This window comes from Mycteria americana, chromosome 10 (assembly GCF_035582795.1).
Source record: "Mycteria americana isolate JAX WOST 10 ecotype Jacksonville Zoo and Gardens chromosome 10, USCA_MyAme_1.0, whole genome shotgun sequence".
Taxonomy (NCBI): Eukaryota; Metazoa; Chordata; class Aves; order Ciconiiformes; family Ciconiidae; genus Mycteria; species Mycteria americana.
Window position 1 is genome coordinate 691,266 of NC_134374.1, and position 19,380 is coordinate 710,645.

Here is a 19,380-nt window from a genome sequence, read left to right on the forward strand (position 1 = left end):
TGACTCACATGATTCATGCTGCTCTTCATTCACACCTCAGTGGTTTAGCCCTCTGCAAACTCTCACTGAAGCAAGCCATTAATAAATCACGGGGGAAAAATGCACCTACACAGCACAAAAAGAGCATCACGGGATGGTGTAGCGCAGTAGTACTCGCTTATGCCATGATCTTGTACCTGCCTTGATATTTACAAATACTCTCACAAATACCTTGCTGTATTGTTTTAGGAGCAGGGTATGTGTAAGGTAAAGCAGAAGGAAACCTGCCGGTCTCTCTGGTAAAAGGCTCCTAATGAAAGAAATGGGTAGCTTTTCACTGTTACGTTTGATCTTCACCAAGCTCCTTCTTGAAAGAGTATTTCTGTGTTACAGCCAAGCTGGTCTAATGGGAGACTCCGGCTGTCCTCTTGCCTCCTTGTCCTGCATCTGTTGATGTTGCTGCAGTGTGAGTTGGTTCATCTGGTTGATCCAATGGAAGACTGAGCCTGAGGGTGAAGGAGGTAAATACATTTCTGCAGATCAGCCAGCTGAACCGATTCATCTTCCTCAAGGGAAGCAGCACAATTATGTGGCTTGGTGGGAAGAGATGGTGCTAGCCTACAGCTGAGTGTGTTGATCTGCATTTCGGAAACACTCTCTTATGAAATGCTGCATGGGATGTTTGGATCCTGGAAGGGTTGTGGTTTGTGTGGAGTTTCTGCTTTCTGGGCAACAACTCATTTGCCTCTCCTGTGCTGCTGCAAGTCCTGGTAGGTACTTGCTCCCTGCACCTCGTGGAGGTCTCCCTCCTGCAGAATATGGGGGGAGAGGCTTTGAAAGGGCTGTGTCTCTTGCAGGCAGGAAGATGCTGTTCCTGTTCAGTCTGGCTTCCTGACTGCATGCTCTGTGGGAAGATCTGATGTGAGCAACATAGAGTCTCCCAGGCTTTGGGAGTTTGTGAGGCCTCTGCACCGAAATGCAGTAGGGATGAGAATGTGATGCCATGTGAGGAGAGGTTGCTCAGGCCCCTTTCAGTATCTGACTCTTGACTCCATGTGCTGTCCCCATGTGCTGGGGATGTTTGCCCTTGTTGGGCCTGGGCCTGGGAGAAGACACAGTGGTTTCTCTGGGACCTGAACAGAGTCCCTGAAGCCACCTGAGCCTGCATGACCCCACAGCAGCTGGCAGCAGGGACACCAGCTTCCAGCAGGCTGTCTGCTCTCCTCCTGGCGGGCTGTGGAGGTGTGAAGCAGGAGAGGAGGCTGTGGGGTGATGCATGGCGGGACTGTGGAATGATGCACAATGCACTATGCGTTGTGAGTCCATCTCGGTGCTCGTCCTGTGTCTTGGCAGAGAGGCCTGGCTCTGCGTGGGGTCTTGCTCACCCAGTGGAATCTCCCTTGCCCTGCAGCAAAGGGGCAGCAAGGTGAAATCCCATCAGGGCCAGGAGGTTGAAAACAAGTCTTTTTGGAGCCTTCTATCTCTTCTTCAGCTGCCCTGTGTGGTCTGCAGCTGCTGCTTCCGATGTCTCTAACATCTCAGCCCTGCTGAGAAGGCCATCCTTTGATGCTCCATGTGCTGTATGTCTCCAGGCAGACCCCAAGAGCCCTACACCCCTCTGGGTGTGCTCTCCCTCAGTGGGCACTCTGCTGTGCTAACTGGATTGTAGCCCTGGGCTTTTGGTGTTTGGGATGCCTCTATCACCAAAATCCTGTGGGAAGCCAGGTGGGAAGGCCTGTCTGGGCAGAGGCCAAGTGTGGGGTTGACCCTGCTCAGCATGTCTCTGCCTTGTGTGTTGCAGTGTTCTTGGGGGCCAGGAATGCCCACTCGGTCCTGAAGCGCTTTCCCCGAGCCAACGGCTTCCTGGAGGAGATTCGGCAGGGCACCATCGAGCGGGAGTGCATTGAGGAGGTCTGCAGCTATGAAGAGGTCAAGGAAGTGTTCGAGAACAAGGAGAAGACAGTGCGTTTGTCCTGCCCTGCTTCCCAGTGGATGTGTGAGGGTTTACACCTTAGCAAGCTGGGGACAGAGAAGGAAAACACAGGGGGAACAGCCTCTGCTGTTCGCTTTGTCCTCTTCTGTCTGCAGGCAGCATGCTGTAGCCTCGCTTTCCAGCATGACTTTCCCTTCCCAGGCAATGCCCTTGCATTGGTATTGCCACCCTGCCCACAGCTGCAGATTGAGCTGGCACTCTCATGGCATGTGTGGGACATTTGTGCTGTTGTCCCCGACTCTCCAGGCTGGGGTTGGTGTTAGCCAAATTTCTCCCTGCTTGGTGTGGGGGCTGTTGGCCACTGTTGAGGAGTGTTGAGGGATCTTTTGTGTTGGCTCCCACAGCGCCTCAGATGCTGCCAGCTCCGGTGAGAGTGGTGGGGCACAGCTGAAAAACTGCCTCTTTTGTGGGCCTAGGGAGGGCAGCGATTATTGCTGGTGGTGGTCAGGGGGTGCTTGTCCCACATGTAGCACATGATGGTTGCTTCTCTGTTCCTGCCACAGATGGAGTTTTGGAAGGGGTACACCAACTCTGTCTACTCTGTCAAGGACCCCGGGCACAGCATGGAGCGTTCAGACGCTATGTACGTGGTGGTGCCCCTCTTGGGAGTGGCTCTTCTGATAGTCATCGCCCTCTTCATCATCTGGAGGTGCCAGCTTCAAAAGGCCACCCGCCACCGCCCTTCCTATGCCCAGAACCGTTACCTGGCCAGCCGAACGGGGCGCAGCCTCCCCAGGGTCATGGTGTACCGGGAGCGGTCGCAAAGCCAAGGGGAAACCCAGTATCAGCGAGAAGCGAGCAACCGGGTGGCTGGAGACGGCAGAGCTGGGGGCACCACCCAGCAAGACAGCACCCTTTACCCACCAGAGCATTCGCTCTCCGTCCTCTCCAGACTGTCCAGTGCCACCCCTCCGCCTTCCTATGAAGAGGTGACGGGCCACCCAGAGAGCAGCAGTGGTGAAGAGACCAGTGTCTCCTACAATGACCCGCCGCCCAAGTATGAAGAGATTGTGGCCACTGCCCCTGCCGCAGGCAAATAGCGGGTCTGCCTCCCTCCTGCCTCTTCACACACTCATGCTCACCCACCCATCCTCCCTTCGCCGTGCCTGGGACCCCCTTCAGGTGCCAGTCGGCACCCCGTCTCACCTGTATAAGCTGGTGCCATCACACAATAGCCTTACCCTCCTAACCAAAAATAGCTGTCCCCAAGCGGGGTGAGGCTGGGCTGGAGGGATAGCTCTGGAGCCAGCCAGCCGTCTCCTGCAACTCACACCCCGCTCACTGAAGTGCTATAGCAGCCAGAGCAGAGCGGCAGCTTGTTCCTGGCTCAACGTGGAGGTCTCCCCATGGTGCATTTGATTTCCTCACTTCCCCCTCGAATAGACATAACATTTCCCATGATTTAAATAGCCTCACTGCCTCCCTGGGGTGCTGCTCAGCCTTACCCCATGTCCTCACTGGGCCCTGTTTTGCTGCTCGGGGCTCTGATTAGGAGTTGGGGATGCAGAAGGGGTGTGGTTAATTTCTGTCCATCCCCACAGTTGGTGTCCATGCTCTGTGTTTCGGGAGAAAGTGCCCTCCTTTTGTGGATTTGCTGCCAGGTGGGAGTAGGGAGCCTGGTCCATCATGCAGTGCCTGTAGCGATATTCGCTGTCCGGAGATCAGGGAGGAGCAGTCAGGGAGGTGCTCTCTGATCTCCTGGATCCCTTTGGAAAGGCTCGTGGTGGTCTTGTACATGAGGTAAGTGACTTCGGAGTAGCAGGTCCTTTTCCTGATGCTCTCCACTTTCCCCCTGCAGGATGCCGGGCAGCTGGAGGTCTGGCTGTGGGAGAGCTGGCCAATGGGGTCATCTCTGACTTTGAGTCACAGGTGGTCCCATGGCCTTAAGCGGTGGAGATGCTCCTTTTTCCTGCAGCATGGCCTGTCTGGTGTCTGCCCCAGAGGTGAGGTGCTGGCACAGAGAACCTGTGGACAGGCCAAACCTCCTCTCTCCCTACCCCAAACCTCTCCATCCTGCCTGGCCACTCTCTTTGGGGCTCTTTGTCCTCCAGAGCAGGTAAAGGGGAATGTGAGACCCCACTCTCCTCCAGGCCCCTCTGGTGGGTAGAGTGCTTGGTGGCCATGGCCATGGCGTGGAGGGCCTGCTGACAGAGGTGGCTGCAGAGGTGAGAGCTGACTGATCATGCAACGACCCGGCGATGCCAGTGGGTCGGAAGTAGGGCCAAACCCTGTTATGGTTACCCTGGCAGGGCAGAGCCAGGTGCTTTGCTGTGGGACCAGAGTGTCCCCTTTTCCTGGGCAGCTGCTTTTGGGGTCCAAGCAGTGGGGCTGTCCTTTCTCAGTCATGTCTGATGGGTTAAAAAGGGGCTTGTGCTCACCAAACCCCCAGGAGTAGCCCAGAAACTCCCAGCACTGCCACTCCTTGGTGTTCACCCCAGCACCAGTCTCTCCACCAGCCCCGGAAGGCTATTGTACATCCATCAGCTGCCTGCACCCCGCTCGGTCCCAGCAATGCTCCCACAGCAGGTGCCCTCAGCCCAGAGCTGAGGCTTGCCCAGCGTGGCCATTCCTGGGGCAGGACATGTGGGGTTTGCAGCTGCTGGCACCTTGTCTGTCCCCTCCCAGGCCTTTACTCTGCCTTTCGGCCTTAGCAAATCAGGGTTATGGGAAGACCTGACAGCGAGCGTGGGGGTCAGAGCCTGGAAAAGACCAGAGGGAGACAGAAGGGCACTCTGCATCCTCTGTCTTTGATGCTCGGTCATTATCCCTGCAGTTTGTATTCTGTAAAACTAGGTATATTTCTGTGCAAAAAAAAGGTATTTATTAAAAAACCTTCACTGTCTGTGGCACAGGGTGGCTTTTTCCTGCAGGGGGGATGTCTCACTGGGCACAGCTGGATTTCCATCTTGTGGGGGTGCTGGGGCTCAGCTCTGCGGGGCGATGGAGGCAGCTGTGGGACGATGGCATCAATATCCCACCCAGGCACAGCTGCAGCACAGTCCCCAGTGAGGAGGAGACCATCTCTGGAGGTAGTGTGTGTGCTGGTGTGGGGCTGGGAACAAACCCCACACATCCAACAGGAGCCTTTGACTTCCCTGGGCATGTGGTGCGACTGCCTGTGAGAACTGGAGGGTGTCCTGTGAGCCCTGACCAGCCCATAGGTGAAGTGCGGAGGGATTTCCTAAGGTCTTTGAGGGGATTTAGGTGCACAAGTTGCCTTGCTGTTCCTCTGTGTGCTCCTAAACCTCTTAGATAATCCCCTTTAAATAGCAAGACTAGGGCAGCATGGGATTTATTTTAAGCCCTTTCAAAACCAGATTTTACGGTCAGGTCTTGGACTTTGTTCCCATTCAGAAGTGCTTAAAACTGTCGTTCATCCCAAACGGATCATTTTATCGCTGTGGACTCCACTGAGCGGCAGGAGAGATTAGCTCTGGCACAGCGTGGTGCTTGGATGGCTGCCGTCTCTGCTCCTGCCCGGGCTCCCACGGTGGCACGGGGACGTGCTGTGGCTGGGACTGCCACGGGCAGCAGCGTTAGCGTGCCAAGAGGAGCCGGGCTGAGACCTCACCTTGAAGTGTGGGTTGGTTTGCCTGCAAACATCCCTGGGCTGCGTGAGCGTAGGGACGGGGGGGACCTGGTGAAGCTCCTGGGTTTGCTTCTGTCCCCCGGTTTTGCCCCGGGCAAGAGCGATCCTTTCGCTCCGGCAAACTTCTGAGCTTCTTGCTCAGTGCTGGGAGAGGCCGACCTGCGGGCGGGGGGCCGGGCCGGAGCATGCCTGCTGCCTCCGGGGAGGCGCCGCGCTGATGGGTCGCAGCTCGGTAGTTACCCCGGCTGCGGCTTTAAGCGCGGCGGGCGGGCTCTCGGGAGGGCGGGCTGCCCCGGCCGCCCCCGCCCCCGCCCCGGCTGGCAGCGAGCGCGGCTGTTTACAGGTCCAGCAGTTGCCTTGGTCTGCAAAAGAAGTAAGTGCCCCCCCTACTCCCCCCCTTTGCAAGCCGCAAAGCCGGTGGCTGCCGGAGCCGGGGACGGGACGGGGCTCTGCGGGCAGCCCCAGCCCCGGCGCGGGAGCGCGTCCGGCAGCGAGAGGCGCTGGGGCGTCCCTGGGGCGAGGGGCGGGATGCCTCCCCTGGGAGGGCATGGGAGCCCTCCGTGCCCTGGAGCCGCCCCCCAGCCCCGCTCTTGTCGCGCCTCCCGCCCCGCGGGTGGCCGGCTCCTCTCACGCGTGTCCCGTGGCCCGACTTTCTCAGTCTCCCCCGCGGTGATCAGAGCCGGGGCGTTGTGTCCGGGATCCCCGGAGCCCTTTGCTCCTCAGCGCATCTCTGAGCTGAGGCCGGGGACGCAGGGGGCAGAGGGGTCACCCCGGCTCTGCGTGGCCGGCTGCGCTCTGCGGGTTGGCAGTGGCAGGCGGCAGGACCTGAGCCGGGTGACAAAACCCATTCCCCTTCGTGTTAGCCCCTCTCTGTCTTGACGAGGTACAGCCCCAAGCTGAAGCGCAGAGCTGTGAGCGAGGTCAGCTCCTCTAGCAGAGAGCTGCTCATCCCAGCACCACATCCTGAGAGGTGAAAGCGGGGGGGGGCGTGCTGGGCCAGGCTGGTACGCCCGCCTGCCTTGGATGGAGCATCCCGGGCTGGGAAGGGACGGAGAGAGGGAGGTTGTGGGGTTTCCCTCGGCAGGGCAGATTTTCCCAGCTTGGAGGACTTAAACCTACTCACGTGCTTAGTGAGCCGGAAATTCCCTATCGCTGCAAATGCAAGAAGTGCCAAAGCAGAGGCTGGGAAGCAGTCTTCTTCCGCCGGCGAGGGGCGTTGCTTGGCAATAGCTCGAAAAAGCCCTAAAGAAAGTTAAAGGAGGAAATCCAGCCACTTAAGCATTTTGTTCTTATGGGTTTTGACAGCTGATTTTTTTTTTTCTTAATAGCTTAGTCTCTCAGAGCCTGCTTCTCACTCCCCTCCCATCCCTCTGCTCTTTGGGAGCTGCAGCAGTTTCATAGGTGATTAGAAAATGAACTGATCTGCCCTCTCCAGATTTATTGTTATTAATATAGGCTGGTTTCCCGGAGAGCAGGCTGAGAAAGAAACACAGGCTGTTTGCTCCTCTAAAACATCAAAAATGAAGGAGAAACCCGGTGGTCTCCACAGTTGCGGACCGTGGGGCTGGATGTCTGATGCAGGTTTCTCCTGTGGGACTGACACTGCTTTGGGACTGTCCCAGGACTTATTGCCCTGCTCCGGAGTGGGGGGTTCCTGCAAAAATCCACTTTCTTCAAGGTTTTGGGGAGAAGCAGGGTGCGTGTTTATTGTGACACCCATGGGTTGGTGTCACCCATGCCAGTGCTGGGTCTGGGCAGGGTGGTGGAGAAGGTGTGGGGCAGCCGTGCCCCTGCATGCCGCGTCTCCGACAGTGCCTCTGGGGCAGACCCGGTTGCAGAGACGGGGATCTCGTCTTTGCGCGGCTGGCAGCAGGAAATCGCTACAGCTGATGCTGGGCAAATTTCTGTCTCTTTAATTAAAAGGTTTTTAATGACAGAGGAGGAGAGAGCAGCGCGAGGCAGGTGATCACTGGAAGTGGTGGTTATTGCAGGTGCGGAGCCGGTTCTGCTGCCCTCGTGTACCTGGAGTTACAGGGCCCGGCTGCGACAGGGGACGGACCGGTGGCTCGGGGGCCGCGTCTCCCGTGGTCCTTTGGGCTTCGGGAGGCGGTGCTGTTCCCCAGGCATTTCCCTCTGCTCCTCTCCCCGGCTGATACTCCAGGGAGTGGCGGGGGCTGGGGCAGGCGAGAGGGTCCGAAGCGCCCCGAGAAGCAGCAGCGAGGGTGGTGGTGGGCAGCCGCGGCTGCTGTCGGCTGGGAGCAGCCTGGTGGGCTGGAAACGCACCGTCAGAGACCCGGCTACTAAATATAGTCCCCGGACGTGATCAAAGAAGGCAGGGCCCCTGCTCACTCCTGCTCGCTCGCCTCCTCCCGTCCCCGTCCCCGTCCCGTCCCCCCCCGCCCCGGAGCTTTGAAGAGGAAAACCTCTCCTTCCTCCGGCTGTTTGGGCTGTGCTGGAGCAGACGGACCCTCTTATGGTGGAGATTTTCACCTGGAAGCAAAGGGGGATCTTTTCGGCCATGGCGAGCTCAAAGGGCGGCAGCAAGGAGGGTGCAGGGGGGCTGTGCATGCATGTGGCACGTCTGGGATGCCGGGGCAGCGCTGGGTCCGGCTGGGGTCTGCCAGCCTTGGCGGCCCTTGCTTGTTGGGGTTTTCTCCTCGGCTGCAGCTTTTTGAGAAAGAATAAAGAGTCCATCTGCTGGGAGCAAGGAATGTGGCTTTTGGGGCTCCTCTCCCAAAAGTGTATGTTGATTGCCCTCTGCTCACATCGTTCAGTGAAAGCGTTGGGACGTTGTGGCCCCAGAGCACTTCTCAAAGCCCTGGGACTTGGCAAAGGGGAAACTGAGGCATGGGGCAGTTGTGCGTCCTGAGCAACTGCAAAGCCCCAGATAGCGTCTGTGTCCCATGTCCTGCTCCTGCTGTTGGCTGCCCCCAGGAGCAGTGAGAGCTGAGGACTGTGTCCCTCCTCGGTGCCAGTCCCCTTCTGGGAGAGAGCCAAGCTGGCGCTGGCCTGGGGGAGCTGATGTGTGCTTCTCCTTCCCCTCTGGGAGGATGGTTCAGCATCTGGCAGCTCTGCTCAGGGCAAAGTCCATCTGTTCAGCTTGGTGTGGGTCACTCGAGGAGATGGGTGCTGGATCCAGTGGGGAATGGGGTATGGCCGTGGGGGATACTGCAGCAAAATTGTGTGTGGAGAAAGTTTAGTGCTTAGTTTTTCCTGTGGTAACCTGGAATCTTATCACCAAAACATATGGTTTGTTTTTAGAAAACCTCATTTTTCCTTGAAGGTGTATGAACACAAAAATGTGCTCCCAGGCCTCCAAAAAACTTTGCTTCTGTATGGAAAATATTTTTTTTTTCACTGGTTTTTAGGGTATACTGAACTGCTCTTCTCCCACAGGTGTGCTGAATTATTGCCCTTTCCTTGCTATCAATTGAGGCAATAGGTGCTAAGCTCATACTCTGCTCCCAGGACATGTAGGAGTTTTCTCCTTTCTCACCCTGCTGGGCAGGAGTTCCCACCTGCAGCGGACCTGCTCCCTTGCCCCCGCCAGCTGGGCTTCATGGGACACCCCGTTCTCTAGGACAGCTCCGACAGTGTCTGTCTTTTGGGTTGTTTCTGCCTGTATTTTAGCTGTCTTATAGCACGTGTGTTGTCTCTGTGCAGATGCCAGTTTGGAAGAGCTGCTTGCTACCACTTTCGCTCAGCTTTCTTTTCCTCTGTGTGAAACCCCAGGGTGCTCAAGCAATCTGAGGAAGTCAAAAAAGATGTGGCCGTTTTGGGGACTGGACCTGAACCGAGTCCGCTGTGACCTGCTCTTCACAGAAGCCATCAATCAAAGGATGCAAGTTCCCAACAGGCTGAAGGTAGTAGATAGCTTCAGCCCTGTGGACGAGGAGCCAGTGACAGAGGATGTCCCTCCTTCCTTTCGGATGCATATCCCTGATAGGATTTCTCTTGCAGGTAATGTCCTGGGTTGTCTTTTGGCGTGGCTGAAGGTTGGTGGGGCTCTACAACATCCTAGGGAGTAAGATCCCTTTATAAAGTCCCCAGTGGTTTGCTTTGCAAGAGGAGAGGACAGGGGCAGATACTGTAGTCAGCTTTCTTCTGGAAGGTAGGACAGGATGGTAGAGAGATGCTTGGGGAGGTTGGGCAAAGGTGACCAGCAGAAGGCAGGAGTGGTCTTAGTTCCAAAAGGTGAGGAGCAAAACGTGGAGGCATCTCTATCCACATCTCTTACAGTTCCCTCTTGGCCTTTGGTAGGCTTCCTGCTTTGGGATGCAGAGACATATGGCCCCGTCTCTTTGCAAAACAGCTCCCAAACCTCACTTTCCTGGAGAAGTGTGTCCGGCTGCTTTCCAGCCCGTGCCTTTCCCAGCTGTCCTGCTGCTCACACCTGCGGGACATGGTTTTTGATGTATGTCTGGTAACACTAGACACAGAGTTGGCTTTCCTACATGGGTGGATCTCTCTTCTCTCCTGTCCTGAGTGCATTCAGGTTGGTTTAATTCTTCCCTCTCTCCTATCTGTAGAAATATCAGATGCCAGTCTGAGGCCCATCCTGGTGAACCAGCAAAGGAAGGTCCCCTCTGTCGTGGTGCACATGTCCCCAGACTCCTCTGCGCAGCCCACCCGTCTTGGGGAGCTCCCTTTTCTGCACATAGCCAGCAGATCAAGCTCACAGAAACGCAAACGATCGGTACTGTATTGAGAACGGATGGAGTTGTGTGTGGTGGGAAGGGGGAGCAATCCCACTGTTGGGTTTCTTCAGAGGTCTGTTATCAGCCCAAGCCAGAATTAATTTTCCAGAGTGCTGCCCCCTCCTAGGAGTCCTAGGAGTGAGGGTGTAGGGGTGGTGGGATCTCTTTCTGTCCCATAACCAGTATACCCCTGCGTGCTGGAACATTGATTCAGCCAGATCTCCTACCGCATTTTGTGAGCAGGCGATAGGCTGAGGTAGGTGCAGTCCCCCTACAACCTCCTTCTGCTACTTTTGAAGTCCCTTTTCAACCACTGTTTCTCCTCGATGGAGCTGTTTCATCATTGCAGCGTAAAGGGTTCTGGTGTCAGAGTTGAAAGCAGGTTTTAACCTTGTGTGAAACTAATTCAAAGAGAGGCCCCTGACATGGGCAGGCAAAGCCTTGGTTTGGCTGCTGGAGCTGCTGATCCGCCTTCTCAAGTGCTTTCACCTCCCTGAGATTCAAGAGCCATTCCTGATGCATTAGGTTTAGGATTTTTGATCTGAATAGAGATCAGATCAGCAGGTTTCTTGCTGGTGATGCTCACCCTACTCCGAGCACGTGTCCCCACCCACTCCAGCATCAGCTCACCAGGTTTGGGGCTCATGTAATGCTCCCACCACCGAGTGCATTCCCCATGCTGATGGGCTCCTGGCACTGCAGACCACGCAGGGCCCCAGGCTGGGCTCGCCCTGTGCAGAGTCTCTGCGCTAACGCGGTTGTGTTTGATGCCAACAGGGCCATCACAGCAGCAGGTCGCGGCGCGAAAGGACTCCAAGTGACTGTGCCCAGCTGGCCTTGCACAGCCCGGGCCAGGACCATGAGCGGTGAGCATGAACGCAGAGCCATCTGGGGTGCGTGGGAATCAGCATCTCCTGTCGTCTGTGCTGCTTTGATGCTCTCTGGTGTCGGTGCCCTGAGGTGGCGGGGTATCCAGATCAGGGCAAGGCAGTGCCTGGCAAGTCCTGCTCTTGCACAAGAGGAACATGACTTCTGGTGTCAGAGAGGTTTGTGCCAGGCAGCGTTGAAGGCAGCTGTGTTGGTCCTGAGGGTGATGAGCTCTGTGCTGAGATGTACGTGGGAGAGCATGTCCCCTCTCACAGCAGGCTGGGAGCACTGTCAATCGTTGCCTGGCCATTGGGCCAAGAGGACCTCAGTGCCTGGTCTGGCTTGTCCCGGTCTCTCTGGCTCTGCCCATCTTCCTCTTGGTGCTTTGCAATGTGCTTTCCTGCTCCAGCACCAGCATGGCAGAGTGCTGGGGGCTATGGGCAGGTGATCACTGGCAAATGAGGCACCAGGGCTTAACCATGTTTCTACAAGAGTTGTTGAAACTTGCAGTGCCTTGCAGATGGGGTGGGCTAAGAGCACACTTGCTTTTCAGCTCTTTGAGTGTAGCTTGTGAGCAGTAGCATGGTGAGTGTAGCTTGTGAGCAGTAGCATGGTGATAGTGATCCTCTGCTCATGGCCTTGGGCTCCAGAGTCTCCCCAGTGGAGAAATTGTCTCTAACTTAATCCCAGAGTAGAGACACCTTTCCCCGTATAAGTCCAGGGTTGTCCTGGGTGGCAGGAGAGCTGCCTTCTGCAACCCCTGTGAGAGCAGCTGGTGAAGGTCTGGTTATCACACAGCCATGGTTGGCTTTGGAGGAGCCAGGTGACTGCCTCTGAGCCTGGGGGCTGCTGGAGGGCGTTCTCCTACCTGGTGATGTGGGGGTCTGGGTGCCGATGACATTGCCTGGAGATGCTTGGAGCTGCTGAAGGGATGAAGGGCACTGCCAAACACCAGGTTGTGCCCGTGCTGTATGAGGCCAGGAAATAACAGGTGTGATTCTGTCTGCACCCTAGGCCGGACGCGTGCCCCCTGCCCGCGCGCAGTGCCCAGCTCCCCCTCCTCGCGGAGACGGGCAGGATCTACTCTATGCAGAACATCTTCCAGACCATGTACCTCCTGGGCCAGGTGCTCTTCAACCGTGTCCAGGACTCTTTGCAAGACCCAGTGCCGTCCAGGTGACTTCAGCTTGTCTTGAGCCACCTCCTTGTCACTCTGCAAGGACTTGTCTTTGCCTCTCTAAGGCATGAGCCAGGCATGAGCTCTGTAAACCACAGGCTGCATGGCGCAGGAGCAGGATGGTCCTGCATGGCTGCCCCAGACTCTCTTCCTCACCTGTCCTGTCCACCAGCTCTGGGTGCCTGGCCCAGGAGCATCTGGTGCAGCCAGCCTGGGTGCACCCAGCTAACCCAGCCCAGCTTGTGTCTCCTACTTAGCTTAACACTGGTCCCCTGGGCTCCCTGAGTGATCGAACACCACCTGTGACATTGCTGGGATTTCAGCTGCTCTTCACTGCTAAGCAAGTGCTAACTTCTCTGCATGCCTTGATAGCTTGATGGAGAGAAATGTGTGAAGGGAATCAAAATCCACAACAGATGGCCTGACCCAGGTCCTGTCCCCAAGACACCCTCTCCTGCAGTCTTCCAGCATCTTTGGCTGTATCTTGGTCACTCTTAATTACCCTTTTCCATGAACTGGCTGCACTGAGTTACTCATCCCATAGCCGATGCCTCTGACCAGGGTGCAGTATGCCTGCATGCTCACTGGAGCAGTGATGCAATGACCTCAGTCTCTCCAGATGTACTGGAGCGGCTATCTCCACCACACTCTTATCTGTGCAAGTGCAGTAAATTTAACATGTTCAAAGACATCATTGCAGCCTTAAGGTGTCCCCACTGCTTTAAGGCTGCTGAGCACCCGGAAGAACGTCTAAATACTTCTAATTCTCCTTGAGCAAAGCCTCCAGGCAGAAAGGGAGGAGAGTGAGCATCCATCATCAGTGCCATAAGTGGCACATCCTACCTTCCCTCCCCAGCTGGTGCAGAGGTGCAGGCAGCAGAGCTGGCTTCTGCTTGCAGACAATGCAAAGTGATGTCCCTGCTTTTAACCACAGTAGGCTGACTGTCTTCAAATGTTGCTTTTTTTTTTTTTTTTTAACAAAGTCTGGGCATGCCAACAGATCTGGTTAGTGGCTGTGTAAGACCTTCGCCCTCCTCCCATCAGCAGTAGAGGCGGTTTAGGCCATGGTACCCTGAGAGGTGGTAGCTTGCAGAGCTGCTGTAACGCAGTGGGGTGAGTCCCGGGCCTCTCCCCAGGTCTCAATCTCCCTTTGAAGCCAGCCACCTTGAAACGCCTCTTCTTGGTACTTTGCATCACTTCAGATGCATATGGTATCTCTTTGATACAACAACTTTGTACCCCTATGCAACAATAAAAATAAAAAAATGACTGAGCTGACTTGTTTGTCCTGGAATTTTAATAAAGAAAAGTCTGGTCTCAGACAGAGACTGGAATATTTGCCTGACAGTGACCTCTTGAAGGGTATGAGTCATCGGAAGGTAATTTTTAGTCTCTACTCTAAAGGGTGCTCACCTGTATCAACTGGGACTTTTCAGTCAAAAGCTGCAGGATGTGTCCCTTTTTAATGGCTCTGTGCTGGGGGAAATTGGATTTTCTTTCTGTTGTGACTTTCATTTTACATCGCAGCTACATTACATGGAGGTATTATCTCACAAATGTATTTTCAGACAGAGATTCGCTCTATCTGCGCATGCTGTTCTGGCTTGTCTTCAGTGAGATCAACATCATGTTGCAAACAGGAATAAATACCTTCCCCTCCCCAAGGTCTCCAAAGGAGCAGTGTTAGACACTCGTTAACCCGTACGGTATCAGCAAGTGCCCATGTGAGTTATTGGTGTGCATAGGGGAGTTTTGATTATAGAAGAACTGATGCAGGGCTAGCCTATGATGATAGGAACAACAGACCAAACATGGCAGTTTTGATTTTTCTCACTGTGCATCTACTTTATTTTGTGGCTTTATTTTGTGGCTCGGTGCTGTGGGCCCTGCAGCAAGGCTGTGTCTCCAGGGGATGCCCTAGAGATCTGTGGTCTGTGTTGCCTCTGCCAGAGCAGCAGCTAATCCCAGTGGTGGCCCCTTTATTTCCAGGGATGGAAGGAAGTGGTGCATGCTTGGGTTGCTTGTTTATGTTTCAAGTTGCAGGTAAAATTTTCTCTAGGAGCAAAAAATCGTACTTTTTTTTGTCGGGGGGCGGCGAAAGTGAGCTTGTGGTATCTGGCGATACTGGAGAGGAACAAATCCTTGTCTCGGCAAACACAGGACCCTTTTCTGCTGGCTGATGCAGTTGCTCAGATAGTTTCCCCCCAGTTGATGCTGCTTCCCAACAGTGGGATCCTCACCTGCTGATGTAAATGAGATCATCCCTCCATTTTGACATTGGCCCTGTGATATGTATTTACCTGACTGGCTCTAAAGATGATTTATCCAACCCTCAATGAATTCCTCTGACTATAGTGAATGGATGCTCGGTAAATATCATGTTTTCTCTTTGTTGGACCTCTAAAGAAATACAAGCATGCGTTTTCCCTGTTGTCTGGCATGGCATGTGCTGTATGTTTTGTTGTGATCACTGTGGGGTGCATGGTGGAGGGGTATAAATATGCATGATGGGGGTTAAGAAGAGATGAGTAGATGCTGTGCAGGTGCTGTCTTCTCTCGCCTGATGCTGCATCCAGACAGCACATCCTGGGCACACACACCCTACCTGCATGGCTCGGCATGGCAGTGCCATGTGTGCAGGAAGGCAGTTGCACCTCTCGAGCAGTGTTTGTCCATCTGCATCTCTGTTTTTCTTCCCCAGCTCCCAGGAGGCTGGCCCAGCCCCAGAGAGCACCTTGGAGGAGGTCGGGGTGGCTGAGATGGCAGCAATGAGAAAGCAGGTGAGATGGGGGTGAAGGGCTGCAAATGTTTCCTGGGAAAGCCATAGGAGGGTGGGTGAGGAGGCTCCAGGGGTGTGTTGCTCAGTCCTGATGGGCTGGCGCTGCCAAGCTAGTCCTGACTGATGCTGCTAATGGAGAAGCAGGGAAGGACTTATGTGTGTGTTGACCCATCAAGCTCCTACCCTGAGGGGCTGTAGGGCTACAGGAGACAGCCAGAACCCTCCATCTGCTGCCAGTAAAGGGCTCAGATGCTCTTCTGATGGGAAGGACCTTTTCCTGAAGCATCTGCTCAGGAGCTAAGGTACTGCTGCTAATTCTCCCACACAAAGATGGTGGGAGATTGGCAGAAAGCTGCTCTAGAAAAGGAGGACCTGAAGGAGATGGCAGCTCCCATCCCTCCATCCCTTGCTGTCCCACGCCTCTGGGGTGTAGCCAGTGTCCTGCACTTTGCTGCAGGGCTGACAGCGGCCCCACTGCTTCCCTTGCAGTTGACGAGGATCTCGGGGAGGCTCCGTGTGCTGGAGGAGCAGTGCAACGCCTGGCGGCAGAAGGAGGCCCTGGTCTACTCCGTGCTGATCTCCGCCTGCCTCATCAACACGTGGCTCTGGCTGAGGAGATGATTTCCTGTGCCCTGACCTCCCCTGCCCAACCCTGGCAGGGTGGGTGAGGGCAGGGAGAGAATCCTTGCTCACATACTTGCAAACATTAAAACTGCATGTTTCTTCTTAACTTGACCTGCTTTTGCACTGTAGGCCCTTGAGGATCTGTGTCCTTTAGGCCCCAATTACAATAAAGGTGCCACGCCTCTCCCATGCTGTAGCATCAGAGGTGGGTGAGGGAAGCGATGAAGCTGGACGTTGTGCCACAGCAGCTGGAGACAGGTGTCAGGGAGAGGTGGGATACAAGGAGTATGGCACAACAGGCATAGTCCCAGGGCTGGGCTATGGCTGCAAATGCTCTGTGTACACTAGCAACCACCTTGTATGTTTGATGGCTTCAGTGCTTATGTGGGAAGCTGCTGTGAAGAGCCCAGGTCTCAAAAGAAATTGGTGGCCAATACAGGAGGTGTCTGTCCTGCACAAAGCAATGGGAGACCCTCTGGTCCTTGGGCTGTCTGCCAGAGGAGATGCAAAACCAAGGTGTTGGGTGTTTGTGGACATGGGGTCCTGTTACAGTCTTAGACTGTGGTGGGCCCAGTCTCCTGACCACGTCCCAGCTTGGATAACTCACTTCTGACCCTGTAAAAGTCCTCAGCCGACTGCTGTGGTCTGTTCCTCATCTTCCACCCCAAAAGCTTATGTAGAGTGGTTGGGTGTTTTAAACCGCTGGTGGGTTTTCTTTTCTTCCCTGTGCAACTGCTCTTTGGTGGAGGTAGTACTGCCAGTTCTCCCGTGCCATAGCCCCTGCTCTAGGAGTTATGGAGCTGGAGGAGCCAGGAGCTCCCATCCCTGCAACTGCTGCTGTGCCACCATCTCCTTGGCTCCCATCCTGCTGGAGACAGTTCAGCAGTGGGTTTGCAAATGTTTAGGTCCAAAGTGACTGTAAGAGCATTGCTGAGATCTGGGCTTATCCAGGAGCTTGGCTCTTTCCCAGAGAGATTTACATGGGAAACCTCCCCATGGTGACTCTCTGGATTATAAGACCTCATACCAACAGTGATAGCACCAGACAGGCCATGGAAAATTGCCCATTTGGGCAGCAGTAGATATTTGTTAGGTTGCCAGTGCCAGAGGGCAGGATCACTCCTAGGTCTGCTGCCAAGCTGTAACTTCAGCAATGGTGCAAGAACACAGGTGAGGGGAATTCTTGGCCCAGATGCTCTTTAGCTAAAAACAAGCCCAGAAACAGCTTTGCTGTTTCTTTCCTTCTGTGGAGCTTAGTAACACTTGGATCTGAGGTGACTTTGAGACGCTTTTGGTGGTTTGTCCAGCACATCTGCTGGAGTTGTGCTTGCAGGCTCTTGGGGCAGGGTTTGGCATGGCCTAACAGGACCTGTCTGTTCCACCTATAAGTAGTTGTAGCTGGATCTGCAGGTCATCCAGGTGTCCCAATAGCTTATTTACAGACATGGATGCTTGGGTGTTTTCTGCCTGCAACTGCATCAAGCATCCGTGACTGTAAATCTGGCAGCTGGATTGACTAATAAATAACAGTCCCACAAGTAATTGCAGGTCTGAAGCTGTGCCTGATAGCTGAGCTGAGGATAGCACCAAGATTTATTGCAGATGAGAGCCAGGATGATGTGGTGGGCTTGGCGTGCTGTGCTGTGGCAGGGTGTATGTAAGGGATGGGAGCACTGGTGCAGGGGTGGTTCCTGTGGCTTGTGGCTCAGGGATGTGGTCAGGGTTACCAGGGAGCCTTACACAATGGGTCTGTATAAGGGGGCTGTCCCTGTGTCACTCGTGCCAGGAAAGCAGGTAAATCGTTTGGCTGGTTTCTCTTCTCTGAGAGGTGCAAACGTGTTTTGGAGGAAGCTTGTGGTTTTTCTTTGTTAAGATGTATTTTAAGGTGAGAAGGGCTGACCCTTTGAGGGACACACCACCTTCGAAGTGTGGAGTGAAGATGTTTGGAGGAGAGGTGATCAAACTATGTGTTCTCAAAGGCTAATTGTTGGCTGGTTGCAGGGGATACAATATGACTTTTATGTAAGGCATAAATCCTGTTGTAAATCTGGAAACACTGACCCATAAAATGCATATTTTAATAAAATCTGTGTGTTCTGGATGTGTTTCTTCTACCAACTGTGGAGTCTGATCCTGGTATCCCAGTGGATGGGAACAGGTAAGGTTTATTCCCTTGGCAGCAGGGCTCCGACCTGGTGCTGGATGTCTCAGCCATGCATGCTTATTTAATCGGACACTGGATTTCTGACATCTCTAGAGCTACAGGCTGTTTGGCCTGCTGGTGTAAAACAGACGTGCCAGGTGCCCTGGCTGGGGGGATCTGGAGGAGGAGAGTTTCTGGTTAATGCCATCCCTGTTGTGGTGTGATGCTTTTATTTATTTCCTTTCTCTCTTCCCTGCCTCCTCCTCTTGGCTCTTCTTTGTCCCACGGCAGCACATGTGGCAGAGCTGGGTGTCTCCTAGGGTCACTGCCACAATCACGTGTACAGAAAATAAAGTGTCTTGTGCAATATGGTGCTCAAGGGAGCTGAGAGGGAGCAGCTCCTGGAGTTCCCATGTCACTTTTGAAGGCAGCTGCAGGCAGGGAGCAAAAGAAGAGGTGGAAGGGGGACACATGCTGCTGCTGCTGCTCCTGGTCTGTGAGCTGTCCCCAGTGCCAGGGTCTATGGCATGGGGACAAGAGCAGAGTGATGTGTCCCTCACTGCTAGGTGCTCACCCAGGCAGCACCCAATGCTGCCAGCAGCCCCAGCCAAGGCTGTAAAAATTCTGTTTCTTCCTTCGGGGTCCCTGCTGTCCAGGTTTTCAGTGAGATCAGAACAAGTGGAATTTAAGGCTTTGAAGAAAAAAAAAGGTAAACCTTTGATAGCGAAGGGACTCCTGGTGCTGGTGCTTTCAGAACAGCTCTGCACATGGTGCAGGACTCCATGCGCACAGCAGGGACTGATCCAGCCTCAGCCACTGCAAGTGGCTAGATGCTGGAGGAAGGGGGTAAAAATTCACCCCTTCCTTATTGTCTTGGGGACGCAAATTTTTTGCTAACTGGTTATTAGAATGGCTTTGTGAACAAAATACGAGGGCAGAAATTGGTGAAAGATGCATCTCATTATCATCTTCAAACTCTGCAGCTGTCTTGGCCAGGAGTCCAGAGCAGCACATTTGGTCTCCTGCTCCCTCAGCATGAGAAGAGGTAACTGGATGGGAGGGTGTTAAAATGTGGCTCCTTCTGCAAATTTTCCATCATAGCAGTAGCTGTGGCACAGCCTGTGAAGCAGGGAAATAGTCACCAGCTTTGTTTTTCCCTAGAACAGAGGGCAGGGAGGGGAGCAGAAGCAGGCAGCCTGGGAGGCAATCCCGGTGCATCTCCTTGTGTGGCAGGACCTGAGCCCAGCTGGGGGTCTGCTGGCTGTGCCTGTCCCCAGCTGGGCAGTGACACTTGCCCAAGGTTTGCTGGGGACTCAGGAATTGCTGGACCCAGAGCTGCTCAGGATGGCTGCGATGTCCAGCCAGGCTCTGCCCTGAGAGATGTCTGAGGTCGCTCCAGCCACCGATGAGGTGGCAGGGGGAGAAGGGGATGCATGGATAGGGAAATGGAGCATCCCTGAGCAGCATGTTTCCCTCCTCCCCTTTCATCTCCCAGACACAAAGCTGGCTGCTGTTAACTCCTCTGAAGTGTG

At 54.6% G+C, this 19,380-nt stretch overlaps 2 protein-coding genes across 2 annotated transcripts; both read left to right on the forward strand.

The window, feature by feature from the left end:
* Positions 1-1,145: 1,145 nt before the first annotated feature.
* Positions 1,146-4,798, forward strand: PRRG3 (proline rich and Gla domain 3). The gene is made up of 4 exons (XM_075513464.1): positions 1,146-1,295; positions 1,618-1,941; positions 2,476-2,969; positions 3,771-4,798. Exons 1-4 carry the CDS (start codon positions 1,146-1,148, stop codon positions 3,826-3,828), a joined length of 1,026 nt encoding a protein of 341 aa, XP_075369579.1. The 3' UTR covers positions 3,829-4,798.
* LOC142415185 (mitochondrial fission factor homolog A-like) lies at positions 3,904-17,760 on the forward strand. The gene is made up of 7 exons (XM_075513230.1): positions 3,904-3,915; positions 9,294-9,521; positions 10,091-10,257; positions 11,036-11,124; positions 12,140-12,301; positions 15,004-15,082; positions 15,571-17,760. Exons 2-7 carry the CDS (start codon positions 9,326-9,328, stop codon positions 15,700-15,702), a joined length of 825 nt encoding a protein of 274 aa, XP_075369345.1. The 5' UTR covers positions 3,904-3,915; positions 9,294-9,325; the 3' UTR covers positions 15,703-17,760.
* The last annotated feature ends 1,620 nt before the right edge of the window (positions 17,761-19,380 follow it).